We start from the raw sequence: 25,344 nt of genomic DNA on the forward strand, positions 1-25,344 counted from the left end.
AACGGGTCCCTCATGCCTTCTTTCCTCTCCTCCTCCTCCACTTCCTTCCCTCTCTTTCTTCCTTTCCGCCCTCTCCTTCGCTCTATTTCCTTTCTTTCATGCAGACCGCATAATAACCAATCGCAAACAACCTTTTTGAGTGTTTCCTACTGCCGTGGAAGACATCGGCGGGATTGACTCTTGAGGTTGCTGGTATAGATATCTACGGCCCGCACCCCTTTACGCAGGTGAAAAGAATAAAGGTGGACGATAAGCTAGATAACGCGGCTTGCATTCGACTTGTGTTGGTGATGAAGACAAGAACGAGGACGTGAATATGAAGATTCGGTAAAGACGCCGATGACAGGATAATACCACCGATATGTGACATTTCGGAGTGTAACGTCGCTGACGACGACATCATGCGTGGAATTGACTGGAAAGGAGGCTTTAACACATTTTCGTTGAGGAGCACAAAGGGAAAAAGAAGAAATACAACATACATTGGTCAAAGAAGTCGAGTCTGAAGATTTGGCCTTAAAATCGCTCGCATTACAGCTGCACTCGGATTCATCATAGTTGAAGCTAGATATGATGCGATGCCAGAAGATCTTACCAGTTTTTGTCGCTCTTCCCTGCCTGTCCCAGACCGAGAACGAATAAAGAGATTGAGGAAGGATCACGGCCCAGGAAAGACTCAACATCATTTCAGCCGGCCTTTGCCGATTTCGGATTGGACATGTCTTGATGATTGAGCAAGCTGCCCTATCTTCAGAGGGTCTCTCTGCGGTGAAACCTGGAATACAAAAGGCTGAGATGCTGAGAACGGTGTGTGACTAATATCGATAAGGCCCCCTGAGAACGAAACGCCGGAATTTGAAGCCTCTGGGTCGCCCTGAAATTGATTTTCTTAATCCTTCTTCTCCATGAATGGTTTGCCATATGCTGTTATCCAGATAGCCAGCTGATAAGCGATCGCGAGGAAATGTGATGGGAATAAGAATGTATAGAAAAAATATCGCAAGAAACAGCCAGGATATTATTCCGGGGTTGATATGTAGTTGCAAGTTACTATTTAACTGGTCAGTTAAACAACAGCTTATTCGTCCAGGTCCTGCTTTAGCGTTTTACAAGGAATATTTCGGGGCCTAGGTTTAAGCCTTCCAGATCAGATCAGAGCCGAGTCGCATACTTTTGACCGGTCCAAGACCGACGAGCAGGCGTTATCATAGATATAATTAAGTATTAAAGAAGTAGAAACAGCTGAATACGGCGTGCAGGGAGTACTCTAGCTTCTAGAAAAAAACATGCGCGATTTCCGCTTCGATTTAACAGGGATAGGTAGGTCATCAAAAACAGCGGGTGTCCGTGATACGGCGCGCGTTCGATCCGACCGAGATTCATCATCAAACTGAACCCGCGACTTCTGCGATAGACGTGTCATACTACCTTCATTTTGGCTAACTTCAACCGTGCTTGCCGTTGTAGGAGTCGAAGGAACAGTATCTGATTCGACAGCAAGGAGATGGGCTAAAGGATGAATCGCATGCGACGTGATATTATTGAAGCGGAAGCTAAGGTTCGGGGTTGAAGGGGTGGTTGGACCACCTGACGATCGATTTGAAGGACTAAGCAGTGAGCGCATCTCATGCCTGAGGGATATTATTTCGTTACGCATGGCTTGCACTTCCGAGATGCCCATCTCGGATCCCTTTTCTTCCTTTAGAACGCGAAGCTGCTCTCTGAGGATTTCTAACTCTGTTCGCATGGTACCCATAAAACTTCCCTCCGCAGGAGTCTCTCTCGCCTTCCGCTCTTTCAACTGAGTCATCTCAGTCTTCATCCGCAGTAGCTCTTCGTTGAGTCGAGCTACCTCGCTTGATTCAACTAGCGAATGGGAGAAGAAGGGTGACCGGCCAACGGGGGAAGATAGCGAAGGGGCTGAAATCGGTGATCCATCCCTTGATAGTGTTTCCGCTGCTCGTGCCTTTCCTTTGCCAACCGTTCCTGCCTTCTCAGATGGTATCAAATCTCGCTCCGCTGCTATCTCGAGCAAGTCATTTAACCCTGTCAACGTATCGCATACCATTGAAACCACTTTTCGAACCACAAGGCCACCTTCTCGAACTGAGAGACTCTCCCCAGTCTTCAGACTTTAAAAGGTCGTCAGTTCCTCCATCTATTCGTCTCCGTCTTCATCTCTGTGACGTTTTCGAGATACCGACTAGAATAAAACCAGGCGCACGTCAACTAGATGAACGCCAAAGCACGAACATGAACTTACAGAATATTCGATAGTTTGCGGTGGATTGAACACTACTTGACTTGAGTCGTCCGAATCCAGTGGACGACTAGAAACCTCCGCGTTGGTGGTCGTCGCGCAAAAAGATGAGATTGGCTGCGTGACTGGACGAGACACACAGTCATCTGCTTGAACATTTTCCAACAGGGAAACAGAAACATCTCCTGCCTTCTCTGTTTGAGGAAGTTGAGGAGTATTATCCATATCAATCTCTCGAAACGGGGCGGCAATTGATCGTGATAACGACGGTACGAAACTATCCGGGACAGACCCATTTATAATTGGCTCTCTGAAACTTTGATTATCGAGTGCCGAAAGCGGTTGTGTGGTGATTGACGCCATTGAGCGAGTAGAAGGGAACGGAGATGGCGAAGATGAGTTGGCAGATGGAGGCAAAGGTTGAGATAAAATTTCTTGGGGAATGAGTGGAGTGGTGGTAATAGAGGGCTGGCGAGGGTGTACCGATGCTAGAGGTTTCCTAACGGCAGATTGGTTGGTCTGTAATTCAGTAGACTCTATCGATACCGGAGCAGGAACGAAACCGTTCAATGAGAGGACTCGTTCCTCCTTAGCTGCTTTTTCTGCATGGTCTTGTGCAACAGATTCCAATATCTTCGTGACCACATCAGAGTTAGATGCTGGTTCAACGGCCTCTGTTCGGTGAGGGGATATTGACCTCGGCGTCGATGACGATGCTCCATACGGCGAAACTGGGGAATGGGACGCTGGAGGCGTGGTGGTAATATCGCGTGGAAGAGGACGATGTGGATTTTTTTGTCTTGCTTGGGGCGATGTCGAGGATGGATTCATAGGTTTAAATTTCGCGGGACGTACAGGACAAGGGGAAACTGGCGGCAGTAGCAAACCAATACATCCTACGTTTGGACCCGGACCAATGATGACAGGGCTGGTTACAGGTGTACCGAAATCTATATCCGAGTCGTCGCCGTAGTCTGAACCTTGAACATAAGAAAACTTGCGCCCCTGTGACTTTGATGTCGAATGACTTGGTCCAACAGTCGGACTTGAAGAGATGTTTCTGTTTCTCCTACTCCGACAAGTCTCGTCTGGCTCCTCTAGAAGATATGTGAGAATTGAGGAGTGCCCGGCCTTCCTCTCTCGTACCTTCTTCCCTCCCTCTTTCCTCTTCTCCTCCATTCCCTTCCTCTCTCGCTCCTGCTTTTCCGCCCTCAATTTCCGCCCTCTGATTCCGACTACATTATAACAGCCGGCCACATATGAATTTCTGGGTCTTCTATGCCATCGAAAACATCGAGGGCATTGGTGTTGTTGGTGTCGAATCGACGACCAGTACCTAATTACCCGGATGAAGAAGGTCGGTGATACGTTAAGACGTTGGCGGCGAAGAGGTAGTATCGCCGATATGTTGCATTTCGGAGGATAAGTTCGCTAACAGCGACGTTATGTGCGCGGAATAGATTCGAGGAGAGGCAATAAGGCGTCATTCGTTAAATAACATAAAAGAGGGAAAAAGGATTACAACGCACATTAGTCACTAGTCAGGAAGTCAAGCCTTGTGATTTGGCCCTCGTAACGCCGAGACAAGAAGAATATAGTCACTGCGCTCGCGTTCTCGCATTAGAAGCTGTAGAGCGCGCAATGGTTTAACCCGTTAGTCTCGTCCTTGATATACAAGAGATTGAAGAAGAGAAGAAACCTCAGTGGATTACCTGCAAATTCTGAATATTAAGTGATACCATACGTTCATTAAATAAATGAGACCCACCTTGCCTACCACGTCCATTCAATTCATAGCCTCATCCCCTGCTATCGAGTCGCTTCGACTACTCTCCTGGTTATTATTTTGTCCTGATGTTTCCTGTCGTAGGTCGGATCGTTCGGTGGAATTTGAAGCCCGACGCTGGATACAAGAATGACTTGGCCACATTTCCGGAAAAGTGCATCGTAATTTCAGTGCACCGTTAGTCTGATCTGCTTGCTTGTATGTGCTGAGGGGATGCCGGAGGCGAAGGCAAGCCTGCTGGTTGAATATGCGTCCATGAGACAGACATAGGTCTTTCTGGATTCATTGGGTCAAAATGAATGGCACCTACTTTGGTTTATTCATATACTGCGGCACCCGACGTACGGGCATGGTTCAGGAAAGAGAATTTCCGCGTAGTCGGTGGGATTCATGTCTTGACCTTGACGGATGGAAGAGTCAGAAACAGTCACCTGTGATGAAGTTCAAAGCGAGACGAGCCAGTTCACAGCTCTCATTGACTTAAGACGACATGACGCTTGGGTCTTGCAAAAGCAAATGAATTATTTACAAGGAGAGACAATGCAAAGAAAGAGCTGCGAGACGTCCCGCCCAGAGGAAGTGGGCACGGAAGGAAAGAGGTGTTATGTTTGTGACTGTGACCACCCTCACAAAGATTCACGCTACCAGGAAATGATAACTGTAGAACAAACCCACGTTTTCTCGTGATCGCCTCTTAACTACTAGCGGACTCGTAGCAGAATCCCCTCCTCTTGCCCCATCGCAGAGTCGGCGACTTTGTGTGAGAGTGGCGGTCACCAACCCTTTTCCAACGGTACAGCCAAGGCTGGTGCTATTTCGGGATATGCATTCCATCATCCATCCATCCATTCATCCATCCATTTATCTTCACCACGAGTTTCTATGTCAGACAGAAGAGAAACAGCTTTATCATTGTTATCGGAATCGCCATCGACCATACATTGTCGAGACATGTCAGTAACTCATTACATACATCGCTCATCATCATCATCATCATCATCATCATCTCGTCATATCACGGAACAGACAAAATGAAATAAATAAATCAAAATCAATCAATAAATTAACGCCGATGCTACACAGGAGAGCTTGCATCAATGTTCTTGGGCTCAATCATAAGGCTGGGGGTTCGAGTATCAGGTGAAGATTCGCTTGGGGGGTCAGAGGAAGAGTCAGACTGCAAATCCTCGGGAGGTCGAAGATGCGCTGGAACAGCAGGAGTGTACCAGAATACCGGGTATCTTCTTTGGATGTTGTTGACAAGTAGTGCAACGACGAATGCCAGCGTGGAAGTAAGAAGAATGACGGCCAGGTAGTACCATCCCATGTCGCGAACTTCTTGGCTTACAACGGCGAGAAGTGCAGTTGCGCCTGGTACCGTTTAAACATGACTATCCTTGTTGAGTGGTGGTAAGTCACTCACCTGCCGGCGGGTGTGTAGTTTTAGTCATCTGCATCAACACAATTGAAGTCGCACAGGCAATGGATCCTGCCAACCATGCAAGTTCTTCAAATCGTTCCTCGGTTGGCAGTAATCCGAACAGCTTCGCGATGATGACGCCTGTGACTGCACCCACGAAATGTCCGCCAAATAACGCTCTCGGCTGCGCCAATGGCGCATCGATCGCACCATATATCAATACCGCAGAAGCGCCCTATGCAGTAGACAGAGAATGGGATAAATGTCAAATAACGGACAAAAAGGAACTCACATAGCTAGCCACTATCCCAGGAACCCTCCGCCGGACAAAATACTGGGCATGCTCAAAGACGGCATGAATGAGGGCAATACCGCAGAAAGCTCCTATCCACGACCACAGCCAAACAATATAAACTGGCCGTGGCGGAGGATGAACGTGACGATAACCAAACCATCGGCTCGCCCAAGGAGGGAGGAAGGAGAAAATATTGCGCTTGAATAGATTGCGGCTGAACATGCGACGACAATGCTGAGTCGCGGGATATGTTTTCACCGCTCATATATACGTTTACAAGAACCCATACTTACGGCGGTTTTCGCACTGGTGTCGCTTATATAAAACTTGCCATTCCCCGAGGTCAGCGAAATGATCGCCGAGTTGTCCCGTCCATCACATACTTTTCCGGGTTTACCGGTTTTGTAGTAGTGTTTGGCCTGACTTCGTTAATCAGCTTACTTTGACAAATTAGCTTTCCTGTGCCCATCAATAGTGCTTCCTGTACTTCGTGGGGCTCGGCATTCACTATATATATTCACCACTTATCATTGCTTTTCATCCCAGGCCCCATATTCGTCCGGATGACTTCTCGCAGTACATTGTATACTTCATTTTCTAATTTTGCGAAGCATCAACCACAAGTTCACCGCTTCACCTTTGGAGCTGGAGGCTGTAGCTTCGTCTCTCTTGAACGGTGTGCAGCGTACACCTCTGGCCGGTTAGAACACTACTCCCCGATAGTGCTTTCATTTTGCAGTTATTGGATTCCTTATCATGATCCCAACCGAGTCAATCTTCGGTGCTACTCAACTATGCAACAGCGAGAACCTATCCGGAAACTCCACTAACAGTCACAAACGAACGCGTCCAGACCTCAAAACTCCGGTAACAAGATTCGTCAAAAACATAGATAGTCATGTAACGACAACTATAACGTGTAAAAGAACAAACCCAACGATGATATATCCTACTTTTATAGCCACCCTCTACAACCGCATAATCAACTGCTTCACAGCCGACATCCAAATACCCACTTCATCGGTAGGCGATCCACGAGTAAGAATATCGACGTGGATGGCCAATGCAGCAGGGCGGTCGCGAGCGGCCATAGCTATACAAGGGAACAATAATCAGAAAAGTCACGTATGATGATCGACACGTCTTACCCTTGGTCAATACGACAAGCTGGTCAACAACGGGTTCCGAAAGAGTCTCACAGTTGAGAGCATCGAATAAGGAGTTGACGCGACGTTCGACGTCATCCGCAAGTCGCTTTTGCTGAGGCTGCGAAATGAAGATCATAAGACAAGACTTTCCCAGTAACCATACCAAAACTCACCGGCGTTGACTGCTTTAGCCTCTGCAAGTGTTCATTAAGAGTTTGATACGCCGGCTGCGCCTTTTCCGGTATATGGCTTCGATCTCCAGGGGCTACATCAAGAACGTAAGTTCCGTTGCATTATTAAAGAGTCGAGCGAGTACTTACGATATTTGGGAGGAGGGGGTTGAGCCTTGGCCTGTGTAGACGGTGTTCCAGTTCCACCGGGGGCGCCCGGGCCTCGAGGTGGAGGAGGACCACCCGCACCTGATGGTGGCGGTGGTGGTAAATGAGCGGGCACGCTACCAGGTGGTGGCGCGTACGGTCCCTGTTGTCCTTGAGGCGCAGGCGGAGGTGCGTACTGTGCCGAGCCTTGATGCTGTGGTTGGTTCGGGGGAGGGGCGTACGGCGTAGGCTGTTGTTGCGTCGTGGGTGGAGCGTATGGACCAATCGGGGCAGGTGGAGGCGTCGCCCGTGCATACGGACCAGATCCAGGAGGCGGTGGCCTGGCAAATTGCGACGGCGGCGGGACTTGTCCAGGAGGAGGGGCTCGAGAAGGTGGCGGAGCATATTGGGAAGGTGTAGGTTGTCGCAGAGGGCCTTGACTGGCAGGCGACAGAATTCTCGACGGTGGAACTCCACCACCATGCATGGGAGGAAGTGGCTGCATCGCAGTCGAGGGCGATCGAGTGTTTGACGGCTGAGGCGGTCCAGACATGCGGGATCCAGGTGGAGGAGGCATAGCTTGACGACCTTGAACACTTCCTGGCCTTGGAGGTGGAGGGAGATTGGCCTGCCCTTGACTCATGTATGGTGAGCCTGTTGGTGAAGGCGTCACATTAGGGAATGGCGAAGTGATGGGGGTCGCTTTAGCGGGACCGGGAGGAGCATTGGCGGGAGTACGAGATGGAGTAATCATTGGGGCGTCATTCCATCCACCATTGTCCTGTCGCTTGGGAGGTGGAGGAGGGGCAACGTTACCATTGGTGTGGCGTGGCGGAGGCGGGACCCCGCCAGCGGAGTGTTGAGTCCGAAGATGAGGCGGCTGAGTGAGAGACGCAGCTGTCGGATAAGGACTATCGTGCCCATACGAGCCAGTCGGACCATGTGGAGGTGCATACGTATTGGAAATTGAAGGTCCATACGGTCCAGGGACTTGCATAGGCTGTTGATAGCTGTACGCCGTTGTTGCCGGAGACGGAACGACAGGAGCGGGTACTTGAGGATGCGTGGGGGGATAAAGGTGTGACTGAGTTGCAAGGGGGACAACAGGAGCTGGAGCAGCGCTTTCGCGCGTGGGAGTCGAAACTCCTGTGATAGCGAGAATCCTTTCCCTCTCAGACGCTAAATCAGCGCCACCCGAGCCTTTATAATCCAGCGGAACCAATTTGACAAATGCCAGAGCCTCCTTCACAAGGCCTTGCGTCGACAGGAAGTTGGCGTATTCGAAGTATCGGTCGTACAACTGGGCGAGTTTAAAAGTCTTGACAGCGACGGTGTCATTGTTTGGAAGAGCAGTCAACTGATCATCGTTGTACTTCGTCGCCGAGCGGAAGACGGTGACCTTCTCAATGAAACTCTGCAGCGCATGGGCGTGAGCAGAGTAATACGACCTAGCCAAGCCATCCTCATCGGCAACCATACCGTTCTCCTCCTCCGCCGACTCTTCAATCCATATATTGATCAACCTCTCGAGACGGGCCGATGCAAGGTACGTAAGCGTGGCGTTTTTTCTGTACCTAGAGGCCGTGTCACGAACTTCAGGATCCTCAGAACTCTTTTCAACAGTAGAGTGGAATTCGAGACGAGCACCCAACTGCTCGGCGAGACCAGAAAACTCCTCACGACTAGCGAAAGTGCACAGTACAACGAATATTTCTTGCCATTCTTGCAAGTCAGCGTTCTGGACGATGTCAATGAGATCATTGGTAACGATAGATTGGAAGAGGCGGAGGTAGGGGAGGGCAGTGGTACGACGTTCAAAATAAGCCTTTTGTGTACGCTTGAGGAGCTCGGGACCACCACGAGCGGCGAGAAGAATGGCGTCGGCGTATCGCTCCGACGACAAGCACAGCGATACGGCTGAATCAAAATCACCCAAGACGAGGGCTTTGGTGATGAGACGGTCTGTTTCAGATTCATCGGTAGGGTAGATTTTGAAGCTGTTATTTTTGAGCGCTTCAGACGTAACAGAGGATGGCCCAGAACCAATGGTAGCGGCGACAGAAGAATCGAGACCATAATTGGTGTGGGGGACGTGAATGGTGTTACCGCCGGATTGAGCGATTTCGACAGTGTTGAAAAAGTCTGCGCCAGTGTCAAGCTGAGGAGTACCTGCTGCATCATCATCGCCAAAGAGGCTGGGAACTGTGGTAGTCGATTCTCCGTCCGCGCGGAGACCGGAAGCAGCATCCGAAGTGACACTTGCACTGATCTCGGACGGGGTTTTGTCACCAGCAGCCTCATCATCCGAAACCTCTTGTCTCTCAGGCTCGGCAAACGATACGACCGGCTCGTGGGTTCGCTCCTCAATCACCTCCTCCGAAGACGATTTCGCGAGTTTGAGATTCTCGATGGCTTCAGCCACGCGTTTCGCAACCTCTTCCTTTGAGAAACCAAGGAGAGTGACAAGCTCGTCCCTGGAGTTGGCATTGAAAAGGCTGAGGAGAGCCTTCCATCCGTCCTTATTTCCCTCACCGCCAGTGACCTTGGCTTCAGCGAACGACTGCAGCGCATTTTCGTCAACAGCACCTTGGAGCTTATTCACCCGCTCAACCAAATCCCGTTCAGTAACCACCTTGCGAATGTGCACGACGCTGCTTTGATTCTTGCCTTGCGCATTTGGAAGATTCGAGACCGTCGTAAGTTGACCTCCGAAACCGAAGGAGGAAGAGATAGGGCAGCGTAACCATTTCGGAGGTTGCTTGAGAGAAATGCTCCCTCCCGGCGACGCCTGTGAGTACCCGGGAGCATCAAAAATGTCTGAACCATCGACTCTGGACGCAGCTGAACGAGTGGCACCGGTCGAGGGCTCGTTGGTCGAGTGGACGGAGTGAATGCCAATTGTACCATCGAAGAAAGCGGCTGCGAGGAGATCGGGATTACGGGGACACCAATCAACTTGGAACGCCCAGTTTTCATGCGCCGGCAGCTACGGGACGATTAGATTTATAGAGAATGGCACTTCAGAAATGAAAAAAGGTACCTCGCCAACGATTTCTGAAGTCTGTGGATTCCAACATAATGCGCGATTATCTTTGCCACATGAAAGTAGTAAATCGGCATCCTGCGTGCACCAGGATAAAGAGAGTACACCCTTTTCGTGGCCCGTAAGGATCTAGAGAAGATGAGATCGAAGCAAGACGGTCAAGGCAAGATAAACGAACCTTTTCGGGGGCTCTAGCATTGCGGAGATCCCAAACCATGATGATGGGGGAAGAGTCATCCTCTGAAGCTGTAACGAGACGCGTGGCCTAGAAGAGATGAAAAGGGCGTGAGGATGAGAGAGATAAAGAACACACATTATCAGGATGCCAGGCGATATCACTCATGCCTCTGCGACCGCCTACAGCTAAGCCTCCGCCTGCAGCGACCTGACCAGACAGAGTGCCAGCGCCTCCACCATAGGCGAGGGCGACGACTTCTCGCTTTCCCCTCAAATCCCAGACGACAGTATAACCGGTACTACTCGAACCGGCGAGAACATATTGAACTTGCTGATTCCATGCGACCGAGGTGATTTCATCGAGTTTCGTACTGCGCGTGCCAGTGGGAGTGTAAGGTTTGCTCGGATCTTTAAGGTCCCAGATATAGACCTAGTCGAGAATAAGCCACCAAAGACGCGAGTTGGAAGGGATTTGACAGACCTCGCCGGCGACACCACCCGAGGCTAGAAGGCTGTTTTGGATGGGGTTAAAGTCAAGGCCGCGTACAGGACCGGTGTGAGTGGTATTTCGAAAGATCAGTGATTGCGCGCTGCGATTTGGGTTCAGCGAGAGTAGAAACACAAGGGAGCAAAGAGCGTACCCTTGACCGGCAAGAATTTTTGAAGGATCCCACAACGCGAGTTCGCCATTTTCGAGACCGGCAGCTATGACGCCGCGGGGTCGGCTTGGATCTATGTAACCCCATGCGAGACTGTTGAACCTACGACACGCTGAGGAATGGAGAGCGGCGGTAAGGAAGAAAGAGCCTACCGTGCCGTATCAGAGACAAAGGCTTTCGGACCTCGCGCAGGGTCTGAGCCGAGGTCGAGCTCGTCCTTGTCAAGGAAATTAGGAGCCCAGAGCTCGAGCTGACTCTCGTTGCTGAAAGACTCGTCGAGAGCGCCTGCGACGGTGCCGGTGGCGAGAAGGGGAAGAGAGGCCTCTGGAGACCACGCAAAGGTCGACGTCCGGTGGATTTCCTTCAGTTTCATGGTCGAGGGATGCAGTATTCGACGAGCAGCAGACACGTTGGATCCCCGAACACCGGCCCTAACGCACACGTGACCACGCGCTGGACTGGCCCCGCTTGAGCTTGCACAGCCGCATGCAGCATTCGATGATTCGCGCAGGTCGTCGCTGTCTCTCTCAGCACAGCGGCCAGCGGATCTCGACTGGGTCGCAATACATCCCGCAGCTGCCCAAGCCCGTCGCTGGCTGGCCCTCGTTCTGGGTCATCAGGAAAGAAGTAGAAGAATTTCTCTACCCTCTCTACGCCCGTGGTTGGGGCGTTGGTTTCTACGCACGCGCAAACTACTCCAGCCGTAATGTTCGTCTGATGCTCTCTTGACGTTTTCGCATTCTTAATAACCCTCTCAGGACCGTTACGTAGCCCACTTGAACACTGATTATTCCTTTGCAAATTATAGCTGCGCTTCTCAATTCCTTGCAGATCTCGCGGTAACAGCCGACGAAGAAAAGGTAGTTCCCGACTTGTATCATTATCTTTACGCTTCGCTCACAACGCGTTCAGCACCATCCCTCTCTTCTGTTCCTCCGCAACAGCAAACGTCCCACTCTATCCATCTATCTCCATACCGATTCCGCTTTACGTCCTCGCTGGCACGAAGAAGATCCCAACGCAAGTCCCCCGCTATCCCGTCGTGTCCCCGGCATAACACGTCGCGATCTCCGTTTTGCCATCCTCCTCGAGCAACTCTATGATCAATACTACCATCAAGGCCGCGCCCTTGAGCTTCGAGGCCAGATACTCAAACGCTACTTTGCCAGGCCAACCTGGGAATTCCTTGTTGCCCGTTTCATTCGATCCTCGCTTTCATTGCTACCTGCCACAAAACGAGAAGAGCAGAGAGAACATCTACTACAAGTCCTCGCCCATACTGGTAAAGAAGACGTCGACCTCACCTCCAATACCAACGACCCAGATGAAACAGAGTCTACCGAATGTCCCGCGTGCGGAGGAAACCACAGAATCCACGAGTGCATCCTACGCTCTCAGTATCCTCCTTCGGCCCTGTGTTATATTTGCCTTGAGCCACACTGGTGGTTGGACTGCCCTGAACGCCATCGTAAATCTTATTAGGTTATATATGCATTGAATGGGAGCCTGGTCATAAGTACACTGGACGCCACGACGTGGCAGGCGCTTACTCACTCCCTTTGTTCCCCAAAACCTCTCAACAATCTTCTTCAGAACTTTCCGAAAAGAACATACATAGTACAATAGTTCAAGCCTCTTTACATAAAACCGCTTTATTCCATTGCATTTTTTTCCATGAAATTGGACGTAATTATTCATTTAGATGGCGGCACAATTTGCTTGGCATATTCCCTCATGCCCTCTCTGAGCGGTTCAATCTGTGCTTGAAGGAGGCGCAGTTTTACTTGGAATGCCTTATTATTGTTTCAAGTCGTTAGTACTATCCGACACGATATATCAGCCTTACCTCGGTCGTGAGTACCTGCATTCCTTCTTGAAGCTCAGCGTTCATTAAAGAGGATTGCTCAATAGTCTTATTACACCATTTGTGTCAGCAAAAAAAAAGGCAATGCATGAGAAAAAAGCACTCACAAAAGTCCAAATGTCAGCAAAAATGCCCAACTTGGTGCAGATATCGTCGATGTTGGGCTTGAATTTCTCAAAGTCCGCCTGCATGGCTGCTAAGGCCTTTTGTTTATTGACAGTCGTTTCGAGGTTAGCCTTAGCTTTGTTAAGGTCAATCTGCGCAGCTAAGAGAATTTTTAAAAATACGCCTTGAACCTCGTGAGGCCCAACTTACCAATGCGCTCAGCTATGACCTTCGCAAGTGGGCCGATTGCGACCAATCCCTCCACGATCTAAGAGGAAGTCATAGGCGAAATAAAAACAGAACGTGATGGCCCATACACACCCCTAAGGCAAAACTGACAACTAGGTTTATAGCAGCGGCTGCGAGCTAGGCAAGGAAGTAATCAGGTAATGTTGCGATGTAGTATGTTACAATGTACCTTCCAGTTAAGTCTGCGAAAACAAAAAAGGCTCAGGAACTCCCCACAAGGTGAATCGTGGTAGGACACACTTAGTAATTGCATCCTGACATTTCTTGATTTCATCCTCATACATTTTGGCTTCGTCTGTGAGTGCCTGTCTCTGGTCTTCAATGTACTTCGTAAATTCCTTCGAGAAATTTTGAATGTCGCTCTTGAGATTTTTGAACCCTTCTGCAACTTCTTTTGCGACATGTATCGGATGCTTATCCTGCAAATAGATCAATCGTCAAAATACGGAGATTCGACCAGAGCTAAGCATGGCATATTTACGACGTAGTCCTTCAGTTCAATTTGTGCGCCTTTCAAATCATCCTCAGTCTTGATATCCGCGACGAGCCCCAGGTTAAGACCATAGTCTATCAAGTGTAAGCGTCGCAAAGTGCAGTTTAGACAAAAAAAGACTGACCGGTTAATGTAGCCGCGGTATTGGCCGCCAGCGTCCTTGAAGACCAGAGGATTCCCGTCGATCCGTTCCAGCGCTAGAATGCACGGAGGTTATCTAAGGGTAACAATAGAGGAAGGGAATTGCTCACAGCCATAAATCCGTCCCATTTCGGAACGTATACTTTCTCAACGTCGGGGAAATCCTTACCATATTTCTCGACAAGTTTAGCAAAGCCATTCTTGACGATCCTGAAGTCTGTATCGATGGAGACAGCCGTCTGACCGATATTCTTGCACGCCTCGCTGAATTTACTGAGCGTCTCTGGGTCCTCTAGAATTTTTGTCATCTCTTTTTGTTCCTTGATCTTATCCTCCTGAGAAAGAGAAGCCCATTCGGTCGCAGTCGCAGGAGCGTCAGTAGCCATGAAAGATGATAGTACGTGCTAATAGGGAAAGCAAGTCGGAATGTTGGTAGATGGAACGCTCGACGCGCCATTCCGTACCTTTTATACTGATGTTTGGTCAAGCAAAGGGTCACAGTTTCGCCCGTATTTCGTTCTGGAAAGTCGAATTGCCATTCGGGCAACGTGTCATTCTTGATACCAGCCAGGAATCGAGTCCCTTTTCCATACGAAAAATCAAGTGATGGCATGCGGCGTCAACATCATGCCTTTCAGAATTGTGAATATGGAATGAAGCTTCTACTTCGAATATTGGAGTGGCGTGAACCCCTTTTCCATTCGGACAATAGCGGCGTGGGAGACCTATTAGCGAGATCAACATGATACCTTTCAGAATTGTGAAATGATGAATGAAGCTTTTACGGCGAGACATTGCGTGATGCAAGCCACTTTTCGGTTCGGAAAATACATAACATGCAAGACTGACAATATTCGCTACGTTTCAGAATCTTGAATGAGGCATGAGGCATCTGCGCCGAAGTTTGGGATGGCACGAGTCCATTTTCCATGCGCATGCGGACATTCGCAATAGAAATGACAATAAGACCTAGGTAATGGTTAGCGAACAATCAACATTATACCTTTCAGAATCGTGAATGAGGAATGAGGCCTTTACGCCAGGTTTCGGGGTGCTGGCGCCACCCCGAATAGCGTTAGAACACAGGATGGAGGCAATTATTGGAGAGGCCCCCGTTGTAGGAATAATCAATAAGGACTCTTGTCATGGTTAAGGGGATCTGTTGACTGCCATCCGGATTCTAGAACCCGGCTGTAGCCCTGTTCGCGATGCTTTACAGATATAAAGCCCCGCCCCGCCTCGCCATAAGTTCGCTACTCGCCCCAACTTAATCCGAGGTCGAGCAGAATGACACAGACAGTTCCAACGGTCGATTTACCCGAGCACCTGAGGGCCGCGCCACCAATTATCGTTTCGGTCATGCAAACTTTCCAAATCACCCGGTCCTTCGTCGCTGGAATCGATGATTACCATCACTCCGACAAGTTCACTACCGAATGGTATGATTTCTTGGATGTAAGTTTCTGACTTTTCATTTGCTATCGTTGACCAACATTTTCGATTATCAGAGATATGTGATTATGATGTGGAACTCCAGAGACATATGCATAGGCGCTAGATTTCAGCTCGTCAGTGAGTAACCACTAGGCGGTGTTTGTGTACCCTCAGATCTTTGTGCTAATCTGGTTTTAATTCTGGGTAGAACTCAACGGTGTGCTCACTTTTGCCATGCAAGATCCGCCAAACATGGAAGTTATTAAAGCGAAAGTAAACGATTATTTGAATGTGAGATTCGTTGTCCTGTTGGCTCACGAGGCCGATGTGTTGCTAACATTGTTGCCACCGTCAATGTGATAATATAGACCCCAGACTCAACTGTCCCCAAATCTCGAGAACTCGTGGACAATTTGAAGCAGCTGGACGATGACATCGAACAGTGGAAAGTGACAGTCTTTGATTGGATTGACAAGAACGTGCCCAAACATGACGATGGGACCTCGACGTACCGGATGTTGATGAAGGCTTTGAGTGATCTCAAAGAACGTTTACCACATGAGTATGTCTTCTAGCATTATCGTCTGTCTATTGAGACTAATAGTGAATTACTAACAGGGATCGGGTTAGTTATTAGCCACCGACTACTCTCTCCTATCTAACCGCTCTGCCTCTAGACTGACATGAAATCTGCTTGGTTTTCCGACTCCCTGAAACCCACGACCGTCAGTACCGTCCAGATTCAAGGAGCATGGTTGGATGTAATTATTGAGCTGCAGCAACTGGAGCTTCTCCACTAATAATGTCTACTAGGTCTGGTTTACGGCGCAGCTAGTCACGAATGAGATCAACGCTGCTCCAGACACATTGACTATCAAGGTACGGGAACGGAGACTACATTGAACGAGTGACAACTGAAGTTTTTCTGTTCAGAAATTGAGACGTCAAATCGAACAGGCGTTCGCAGATTATAAGCCCCTCGATGCTGCATGCGAGAGTTATGAAGGTGATCTGCACAAGGACTTGTACCATGCATACAATGAAGCTATACATCGACATGGCTAGAGACCAGAAGAATGACGCCAATTGTACATGCAGAGACGTCTCTGTGATCTTTGTAACTGTAAAATACCGTTAACGTTGTCGCAAGTGCTTGGCTAGTATCACCCAAATGAATAAATCGATTGTACAGCATACATTGTTGTGGGTACGACATTTGGGAGGAGGGGTTGGGCATCTACCTGTGTAGACGGCGTTCCTGTTCCAGCAGGGCACACGGGCCTCAAACTCAAGGTGGAGTGGGATCACCTGCGCCTGATGTGGCAGATAAGTGGGCATGTTACCAGGTGGAGGCGCCGTTCATGCATACGGACCAGATCCAGGAGGCGATGGCGAAGGCGGTAGCACTTGTCAGGGGCTCGAGATAGCAGAGGAGCATGCTGAGGGACCGGTAGTTGGCGTATTCGAAGCTACGGACTCACGAATTTGTAAGTCTTGATAGCGGGAGTGTCATGATTTAAGATGGCAGTCGGCTGATCGTCTTGGTACTTCTACGCGGAAGACAGTGAGTGACCTTTAAGTGGATGAGCGTGAGTGAGCAGAATAATACGGCCTAGCTCCTGAAATGTTTTGAGTACGATGCGTTGTATAATTAACAAGGAGATAATAAGAGTGGAGGAAATATAAGAGACGCGCAGCGTATCCGTTTCGACGACTATAGTCCCTACATAAATACGAAGGTACAAGTCTGTTTGGTCCTTCCACAACGAGGAGCTTCGGCGGAGAAAACCGGTAGATGATGGGACCAGGGAAGAGGAAGAATAAGCGTGAGGGCCAAACGACACACGTTGACCTTTAATTTTCCCAGTCCCTGTTACGTTCAGTTCTCGAAGACAGGTCACAAATATTCATTAAGAGTGCCCAACTAACTTAAATGTCCAATGGTTTGTTCAGATTTACTGGACCGCGGTAGAGAGGCTGTGCGCCGAAGAAGATGGAAAATGATGGAATAATGGAGGCCACGCAAGCCATGCGGCGCTTACCTAAGCGTGACTTGGGCCCAAAGCTGCGCACGAGCTTTGAGCTTTTGCACGAGATGAATACGCTCGACATTGACCAGTTTTTGAACGCAGATCTCTTTGCCCAGCCCTCGCCCGCCTCGGCAGCGTCGTCCCACCCATCCACGCCGGATCAGGCGCTTCTCACGCCTCCGCAGCCCGCGCCGCTCGCCGCGTTCCAGCACGATGCCCCGGACTACTCCCTCTTTGACGACGAGCCCAAGCAGATCGACTATGGCTTTCTCGCGCCCGGACCCGCCGCGCTCGACCCCGCCCTCTTCGCTCTCGACCTCCCCTATCCCTTCCTCAACCTTCCTCACGATCAAATGGCCATCGATCCCCAGCTTGTCGGCACCCCCGCTTCCACCGCTCCCCCCAGCGATTTCGACGACGACGACGGCGCTGACGAGGATCTTCCTCCCCCTCCTTCGTTGTCCATCGCGCCCATCAAGGTCGGTGGCCATGGCAAAGCCAGAAGAGGCACCGTTCAGAGTGGCGGCATAGTCAAGAAATCAGCCACCTCTCGCGATAAGGAAAATCTCATCGCTTCAACGCTCTCTTCCAACCTTCCTCTATCCTCTTCGTCCGTCCTCTCTCCCTCCTCATCTGGCAAGTCTCTACCGAAACCCCCCGCCATCCTCAAATCTTCGGCTTCGAAAAAGGGTAAAGCCAAAGAGGACGAAGAGGACGACGACGACGACGTCCCCCAAGACTGGCGCCCCTCCCCAGAGGTGTTCGCCAAAATGACCAGCAAAGAGAAACGTCAGCTTCGTAACAAGATCTCTGCCCGCAATTTCCGCGTGAGACGCAAGGGTTCGTTCTCCCTTTAACTTTTTTTCCTTTTAATAATCTTTTTTTGCAGAATATATCTCGACGCTCGAGGGCGATATCGCTGAACGAGATCGTCTCTTGGATGCCATCAGATCAGAACTGGGAACAACTCAATCCGAAAATTCGGCTCTGCGACAGGAAATCGCCAGTTTGAAAAAGGTTCTTTTGGAGGGCAGAGGCGCCTCTGCTACAGATCTACCTTTGCTCAATCTACCTCCTCCGGCTCCCCTTCCTCTCGGCACTCTTCCTGCCGCCGCGGCCACTCCCGCTCCTGTCATCACTCCTGCCATCACAAATGACACAATGCTATCACCACCTACAACCCCACCAGCTCAACATCAACAAACAAACGCCACAGTCAACACTCACAAAGACATACCTCGAAATGGAAACGCTACCAGCGCTTTCTGGGGCGGCCAACCGTCTTCTATACTCGGTGGTGGTATTACGCCTGTTCATACCACACTCGTGCCCGAAATTCATGTAGGTTTGTGGGGTAGTACGGGCGCCGCGGCTACGAAGAAGATTTTGGGTGAGAGCAATGCTAATGCTGGGATGAACATGAATCCTTTGTTGAATATGATTGGTGCTGGTAATGCGGCTGCGGCTGAAAAGATCAAGGGCGTGGAGAAAGTTAATAATGTGACGATGGTCCCTGGAGGATTAAGTGGGTTTGACGCGTTTGCGGATTCTAATTTGTTTACCATGAAATCTTTGGATGCGTACGTTGTTTCTTTTCCTTTTCCTCCCTCTATACCCTTCACTCATCTTGGGATCTTTAGTTATCGTATGCAGTTGTGGGGTAAAATGGCGGCCCAACATCATGCTCATCATCTGGCTACTACTACCCGTCATCAAATTCCTTCTCCGACTTTATCTTCGTCGTCTCTATCTTCATCGTATTCTTCACCTTCACCGCCTTCATCGCATTCGGGTCTTTCGGGTCATGCATCTGGATTACGCCCCGCTTTCTTTTCTTCTCCAACACTTTCACTCAAATCTTCTTCCTCTTCTTCGTCATCGTCGTCGTTTGGTGGACTGCTTACTCCGCCCATGTCACCACGCTTATCAATCAACAACAATATCGAAAGGGAGAAAGAGAAGGAGAGGGAAGCGCAAGCTGCGATGTTGGCTGTTGTGGCTTCGCAGACTTTGTTCAAGAAATTGGGAAATGCGTTTTGGGATGCGTTTTCTGGAAGTGGAAGTAGTCCTTCGGGGCCTGGGAGTTTGGCGATAAAGAAGAAATGGGATGCGGATAAGGTTAGGAAAGTGTTGGAAGGTAAAGCAGTGGTTAGAGTTGTTGATGTGGATCCTCTTCCTGCTCCTGCTGCTGCGAGTCCGACGACTATGATGAATAATAGTCCGATGGATACGAGGAAGTGTGTTATTACGGAGATGTTGGAGGAGGGTATGAGGAGTTTGAGTATCAATTTGAAGCCGACTGAGGCTGAGGCCGGTGAGAAGGAGAAACGGGTTTAATTTTGAAAAAGAATCGTTTTCTTTTTTTACTTTTCTTTCTTACTTTTGATTTTTTTCTTTTGTACGCGTAATACTTGTCAAAAGAGAAGAAGAAAAAAATTGTGATGGATTCTAGTTTTAATACGTACAGAATGAATGATAGTTAGCATATAGATACCTTTTTTTTTTTTTTTAGTTTAGTTTCGGTTGGAAGAGAGAATGGTCTTTTTTTTGTTTTGGTATCGTGTACGTGCATAGATAGATATGAAATTTTTGAAATTTGAAATTTAGTGGAAGTGAGGATGGAACGACGAACGAATGAATTTATTACGTAGAGTCTGTATTAGACGAAAATGCCATAGCTCGTGGTAGTAGCTGAACGTCTGGAGCTTGTCAAAGTTCTAGACATCATTTATCTTGCTTTGGGTAGGCGCCACACTAGGCGCCACAAGGCTAGTGCTGACATGATCATGACCCACTTGAGCGAACCACACTTACTACCCCTCCAGGTTCCGTCCATGTAGGCCTCAGAGGATACGGTACTGACTGGTAAGTTTACATAAGCTATATTATCTGTATTCCTGAAATAAATGTGAAGTATTTATCATGAAACTTGAAGCTTGGAGGTCGATGTTGAGTTTGAAGACTCGGATTTAACACCTAGCGACCGTGTGGCCGCTGTTTGTTCGCTCGGACTACGCGTCGCCAATGCTCGTGATAAGAAAGAGGGTTTCCAACATCCCGGCAAACGAAGAAAAGCGTGCTCCGAGGTATAGCTTTTAGGATCCTGACACCACGGAAACTCGTTTGTAAGTGGTCATGAATAGCCTATTAGTTCGGAAATCTTAGGATCGGATACAGGTTCTTCCGAAACATCATCCACACTTTACGCCCACATAAGTAAGCTTATCCTTGGCTTGCCCTAGATCTCAGGCTGTTCATTTCTTGGGGAGACGAGATATAAAGGGCGAGGGGAACTTAGTGATCCGGAATAACGATTTCGCCACCGCCCTCAGAACTCTTCTGCTATAATGTCTAACGAACGCATTGTACTTTATGCCGCAAAGGTGCTTCGATTCTAAATCGATTTACATACGAGCATGAGCTGACGATGATGTTCAATAAAGCTCTGTCCTTTTGCTCATCGAGTATGCATGATCATTACCGATTGAATCAAACATGCTGATCATTTCCTACTTTGAGTAGGTTGAAATTGCGCTCAAGGAATCTGGTATTGATTACGAACGATGTGAAATCGATTTTTTCACGAAACCGGATTGGTATCTTGAAAAGGTCAATCCGGCGGGAAAGGTATGGAAGAATATGAAAAACCAACAAGAGATAAAGTGATAAAGCTCTGTCGCAGGTCCCTGTCATAGCCTACGGAGGCCCACAAACACCTCACGATGACCCTTCACCCGAGTCTATCAAGATAGCGGAATCCTTAGTTCTAGTCGAATTCGTCAACGACCTTTCTGGGGGAAAGCTCCTCCCCACAGATCCTGTCCTCCGTGCCAAAGCGCGTCTCTTCATCGAAACCATCTCGCCGAAAGTTATTTCCGCATTCTTCGGTCCCTGCTTACGTGGCGACGATCCTCAAATGGTGGTTCAAGCGATTGAACTCTTGCAAAATTTGGTTCCGGAAGGAGATGGCTTCGCAGTGGGTGATTGGTCCATAGCGGACGCGGCAGTGGTTACGCTGCTAGCTAGAACTGAACTTGCTTTTGAAAACGATTATGGATCGTACGATCAAGGGATGGGAAAGAAGGCTTGGGATGAAGTAATGAATGATGCCAAATTCGAGAGGTTCAGAAGGTATTATGCCGCCGTCAAGGCTAGGAAGAGCTTCCAGGAATCCTTTGCTAGGGTAAGTTTAAACACCTCTCGCTGAGACGTGTCTCATCGATACCATATTATCCAGGATTTCATTTTCAATTATTTCCAATCGAAATATCCCGGACTTCGCGCTCAGCGTATAGCGGCGAAGGCATCACAGTAGGCGATGAGAGACCGTCAGAAATGATCATCCAAACAGAACTGTTACAGGCTGATGGCTGGCTATTCGCGAGGGGATAACAAAGGATGCTCTCCAATCTGACGCAATCTATTACATTACCTTTCATCGTTTACTACTTTGTCATCCGTACCAAGGTTACCAAAATAATGATGTCTTCCGTAATTTCTTATCGCAACTGCTTGCATCCTCCTCCCATTCAGCACCATCCATCGGTCTCTGGTGCCGTACGCGCGTCACCGATTCACTTCTTCAACTTGTTCTCCATATCATCAAATACTCGGTCGTAACACGATGTGATCGACTTAATTAATGGTATGCATAAGGAGGCATGCCAGACATAAGCAAACAAAGTGAAATTGAACCGTGTCTTGGACGTGGTGAACATTAACAATCATTAGGAATTGTGTCTGAATTAATATAACTTCCAACCTCGGCATCCATACCAAACCCACGACTGGCAAAGACGTTCCAAAGTAAGCATCTGTGAGCGCCATTGTATCGATTGGCATCGGCCTGAATCCATGCGTCACGAGCATCCAAAACTATAGACAACGTTAATGTGTCACTTATTATCAAGTCGCAGGAAGAAACATACAAGTGGGGTTGCAAGGTTGAAGGGCGAGGGCATCGATGAATAGATGCAGGAAAACAACGTTGCCCTCCGATCCGGAGGGATCTGTTCTCGCTGTGGCGGACCAACCCAAAGCACCTACGAGTGTCGCATACACGTTGTGCAGCAGGTTTGCCCAGACTTCACCAAGTACTACCCGGCCAAATTAGATAGTTGACTCCACAGTGTTAGAGCACAAACCATGTGGCTCATTTCTGTTCTTCCGACTGGCATATGTCATAGGATTGATAGTCCTGATAATGTATATTGGTCGGATCTACGGTCATGCTTGGACTAGCACTCACATTGAAGTAGAATAAGCCCGAGAACGCGAACCGAGTGGCCAGTTCATGACATACGCTCCCATTAAGTAATCAGGTACGGCCGCCGAGTCATGCTCTGTCCACCTTTAGAAGAGAGTGTAAAAAGAGGTACAGTTACCGAGAAAGCCAGAGCGTGTGGGCGACTGGACTTACTCTGCGAATGCATCCGACCAGCCTATCATAAAATTGAAGAGATCCGTTAAGGCGAGGATGTAATCAGATCTTACCTTCACCCAGTCCGCGAGCTTCTGTAGTTTGCAAACATGCCGCTGTTCCGCCTCCAGTCATTCGATTTGTTAGGCCATGGGCGTTTTCATGCACCAGGATATCATTTTCAAGAGAACCATCTCTCATGGGCTTATCATATTCAGTGAATAGACGTTCAAGAACCAGTTCAGAGATCTTACCTGAATGAAGTTCCAGAGGAACATTCCTTTTGGCTGGATGAGCCTGATAATCATATCAGAGCAGATCGATTGACGTACTCATGAGGGGCATCTGTCCACTACCCGATAGATCAGACTTTATTGTTGGCATATCGTCAAGTCCTCTACTTACTCGGGCGGAGTTGCAAAGTCAGCGTTGTTAAATCCCGCAGAATTTTGCACCGAAACCTGGACCGGATCATTAGCCTTACCCCCTTTGTCGAAATTGTTCGTTTGGAAGTTGAATGACGACTAAATCAGATCACGTCAGGGAGTGTATTGCCTTTTGGACAGTCCTATTTACCTCGGTAAATCCGTAACTGGTTGTCCGTTAAGTTCGTTGGTCTCCTTGAAAATGACGTAATCACTTACCGATACATGATATCGTGAACGGTATTAACCAGATAGAACGCATTTGTCCTTGCAGCGTCTACGTTGACTTGCTCAGTAGGCTGGATGGTAGGGTCTTGTTTATATATAAAATTGAGAGGTTCAGACGACGCAGTCGTGAGTGACTCCGTGGAAGCATCTTTGAAAACAATAGCATTGTTGCCTCTATGAGAAAGTGTCAATCAGGCGATGACTTAGAGGCGAATGAGCCTTGCTCACGTTGTAGTACTAGAAGGAAGGATAAGAGTCATACAGAGGTCGGGCAAACAGACACCTTGGAGAGTACTCACGCGTAGTTCGTTTTCCCGTCCGAGTGCCATCCAAGAGGCGACGAGACGGCATCTGATGGGTCGGTGAGGGTCTCAAAGCCCAAAGTTAAGTTTTGCTTCTGAATTGGCAGGACGAGGTACTGACAGTAGTGTCAACACGTAGATTAAAGCTCATGGTGAATATTTTACGTACGGAAGCTTTGCTAACGAAATCTGTCACATGCACGAGTTCTCCAGAGTGGGCATCGACGAAAGTGTCGTACCACGTCCCCTTGGTTTTATTTTGAATTTGCATTGAATGTGTAAGAACAAGAGATCCGTCGTCCTTGGCGATGTACTGTACGGATGGAGGGTGCTCGTTATGTGTACCATCAAGCGCATCTTCAGCAATGGAGATAGCTTTCTTCAATGAGATAGAGGGTGCAGCCGAGGCAACATAATCTACCTAGTAATCAGAGTCATATCTATAATCGCCGCAATCCACGCACTTGGTGTGACAAATGAAGAGCCGATGGCAACGACCTTATTCTTGTCATTAAAGGCAACATTTGCCACAGCGTTCGCAATAGGGATACCATTCTTTTTTTGGAAAATATGAACATGGACTTCATTCGCAGTAAAAATACCCTCACATGGGTTTGTTTGACATAAACGTGCTTGGCGGTTTCACCCGAATATCCAGATTTATACGAAATAGTTTCGGGGTTCACACCGAGATGGGACTGTAAGAAGGAGATGGCGGACTCCTTTAGATCGGGATTATCGCGCTTGGATAACGGGTGATCTACTCCTGCACCAAATGTCTATAATGGAATGAGCGAGGGGTGCAGACGTAAGTTCACTGCAACGGACCTTGAACGTTGATGGTGGATGAAAGGTTTGAAGTTCCAACCCCCGAGCCAAAACGTGAACATTGTGGATTTCGGCCCGGAATTTCGACGCAGGAGCCGCTAGACCTTGACAGTATATGGCCGAAAGGACAGCAAAAGTAGCTAGTCTCGTGGAGAATGTCATGTTGCCGATCTTTTGAGAGATGACTGTATTCTTCCGTTCTGTCGATTTCTGGTTCAAAAGTGAAGCTCATCTTATACTCCGCAAATCCGGGGAAAGTCAAGTAGCCCCTAACGTGGCCGATGGTAAGCCATATGGACGCCTCAACATCGTGATCAAACCCCGCCCAGCGTGATGACGAGACAACATAGCCGAGCCTACATTAAAGGAGGTACACACCAAAAAAAAAAACCAAATGGAGAACCAACCACATGAGCGTTGCGGTATGCTTCATGCGATCCGGGCGATCTTATGACAGCCCAATCGGAATTTCAGGTCATCGGGGGCGGGAGGATTCGCTCGGCATAATGAGGTCCACAAGCTCCAGGCATTTGCGTCTAGACGGTCGAACTCTGTTACACATGCAGCATTACGGCAAAATCTGGTCAAGACACGGATAAACATCATATTTCTTCGGATGCAAAGAATGACTTCTGGATACCTCTTGGGCCATAGTAGAAGTTGGAACTCAGGCCTGAGAGATGAAGTAAAACGTACATTGTTTGTAGCATCATCCTCCCTC

At 48.7% G+C, this 25,344-nt stretch overlaps 8 protein-coding genes across 8 annotated transcripts; 3 read left to right on the forward strand and 5 right to left on the reverse strand.

Annotated features, from left to right (window-relative positions):
• Positions 1 to 1,196: 1,196 nt before the first annotated feature.
• AGABI2DRAFT_194389 (hypothetical protein) lies at positions 1,197 to 1,947 on the reverse strand. The gene has a single exon (XM_006463554.1). It carries the CDS (start codon positions 1,820 to 1,822, stop codon positions 1,268 to 1,270), a length of 555 nt encoding a protein of 184 aa, XP_006463617.1. The 5' UTR covers positions 1,823 to 1,947; the 3' UTR covers positions 1,197 to 1,267.
• A 3,174-nt stretch (positions 1,948 to 5,121) lies between these two features.
• AGABI2DRAFT_179914 (hypothetical protein) lies at positions 5,122 to 6,024 on the reverse strand (the record flags this gene model as incomplete). The annotated part of the gene is made up of 3 exons (XM_006463555.1): positions 5,759 to 6,024; positions 5,470 to 5,701; positions 5,122 to 5,417 (listed from the first exon to the last, which is right to left on the reverse strand). Exons 1-3 carry the CDS (start codon positions 5,981 to 5,983, stop codon positions 5,122 to 5,124), a joined length of 753 nt encoding a protein of 250 aa, XP_006463618.1. The 5' UTR covers positions 5,984 to 6,024.
• A 578-nt stretch (positions 6,025 to 6,602) lies between these two features.
• On the reverse strand, positions 6,603 to 11,478 carry AGABI2DRAFT_225478 (hypothetical protein; the record flags this gene model as incomplete). Its single annotated transcript, XM_006463556.1, has 10 exons — positions 6,603 to 6,854; positions 6,910 to 7,027; positions 7,083 to 7,174; positions 7,230 to 10,212; positions 10,267 to 10,398; positions 10,448 to 10,534; positions 10,583 to 10,876; positions 10,928 to 11,036; positions 11,088 to 11,207; positions 11,258 to 11,478. 10 exons carry the CDS (start codon positions 11,476 to 11,478, stop codon positions 6,730 to 6,732), a joined length of 4,281 nt encoding a protein of 1,426 aa, XP_006463619.1. The 3' UTR covers positions 6,603 to 6,729.
• A 115-nt stretch (positions 11,479 to 11,593) lies between these two features.
• Positions 11,594 to 14,450, reverse strand: AGABI2DRAFT_194392 (hypothetical protein). Its single transcript, XM_006463557.1, has 12 exons — positions 14,068 to 14,450; positions 13,941 to 14,013; positions 13,805 to 13,890; positions 13,564 to 13,742; positions 13,493 to 13,505; positions 13,396 to 13,440; positions 13,285 to 13,342; positions 13,077 to 13,234; positions 12,952 to 13,017; positions 12,018 to 12,898; positions 11,864 to 11,965; positions 11,594 to 11,813 (listed from the first exon to the last, which is right to left on the reverse strand). Exons 1-10 carry the CDS (start codon positions 14,341 to 14,343, stop codon positions 12,800 to 12,802), a joined length of 1,053 nt encoding a protein of 350 aa, XP_006463620.1. The 5' UTR covers positions 14,344 to 14,450; the 3' UTR covers positions 11,594 to 11,813; positions 11,864 to 11,965; positions 12,018 to 12,799.
• Positions 14,451 to 15,217: 767 nt separating this feature from the next.
• On the forward strand, positions 15,218 to 16,586 carry AGABI2DRAFT_194393 (hypothetical protein). Its single transcript, XM_006463558.1, has 8 exons — positions 15,218 to 15,412; positions 15,466 to 15,529; positions 15,600 to 15,682; positions 15,760 to 15,953; positions 16,010 to 16,016; positions 16,069 to 16,152; positions 16,205 to 16,270; positions 16,325 to 16,586. Exons 1-8 carry the CDS (start codon positions 15,245 to 15,247, stop codon positions 16,454 to 16,456), a joined length of 798 nt encoding a protein of 265 aa, XP_006463621.1. The 5' UTR covers positions 15,218 to 15,244; the 3' UTR covers positions 16,457 to 16,586.
• An 897-nt stretch (positions 16,587 to 17,483) lies between these two features.
• On the forward strand, positions 17,484 to 19,781 carry AGABI2DRAFT_187161 (hypothetical protein). Its single transcript, XM_006463559.1, has 4 exons — positions 17,484 to 18,261; positions 18,311 to 19,001; positions 19,062 to 19,558; positions 19,660 to 19,781. The coding sequence occupies exons 1-4, from the start codon at positions 17,487 to 17,489 to the stop codon at positions 19,722 to 19,724; spliced, it is 2,028 nt and encodes a 675-aa protein (XP_006463622.1). The 5' UTR covers positions 17,484 to 17,486; the 3' UTR covers positions 19,725 to 19,781.
• Positions 19,782 to 20,616: 835 nt separating this feature from the next.
• AGABI2DRAFT_194394 (hypothetical protein) lies at positions 20,617 to 21,927 on the forward strand. Its single transcript, XM_006463560.1, has 5 exons — positions 20,617 to 20,804; positions 20,865 to 20,885; positions 20,944 to 21,048; positions 21,104 to 21,604; positions 21,659 to 21,927. Exons 1-5 carry the CDS (start codon positions 20,769 to 20,771, stop codon positions 21,734 to 21,736), a joined length of 741 nt encoding a protein of 246 aa, XP_006463623.1. The 5' UTR covers positions 20,617 to 20,768; the 3' UTR covers positions 21,737 to 21,927.
• A 166-nt stretch (positions 21,928 to 22,093) lies between these two features.
• On the reverse strand, positions 22,094 to 24,785 carry AGABI2DRAFT_179918 (hypothetical protein; the record flags this gene model as incomplete). The annotated part of the gene is made up of 17 exons (XM_006463561.1): positions 22,094 to 22,296; positions 22,350 to 22,517; positions 22,566 to 22,618; positions 22,670 to 22,771; positions 22,841 to 22,862; positions 22,915 to 23,044; positions 23,095 to 23,120; positions 23,173 to 23,192; positions 23,246 to 23,364; positions 23,417 to 23,432; positions 23,485 to 23,667; positions 23,722 to 23,730; positions 23,793 to 23,911; positions 23,965 to 24,212; positions 24,260 to 24,350; positions 24,404 to 24,574; positions 24,624 to 24,785. The coding sequence occupies 17 exons, from the start codon at positions 24,783 to 24,785 to the stop codon at positions 22,139 to 22,141; spliced, it is 1,797 nt and encodes a 598-aa protein (XP_006463624.1). The 3' UTR covers positions 22,094 to 22,138.
• Positions 24,786 to 25,344: the final 559 nt, after the last annotated feature.

Source organism: Agaricus bisporus (genome assembly GCF_000300575.1).
Source record: "Agaricus bisporus var. bisporus H97 unplaced genomic scaffold AGABI2scaffold_9, whole genome shotgun sequence".
NCBI lineage: Eukaryota > Fungi > Basidiomycota > Agaricomycetes > Agaricales > Agaricaceae > Agaricus > Agaricus bisporus.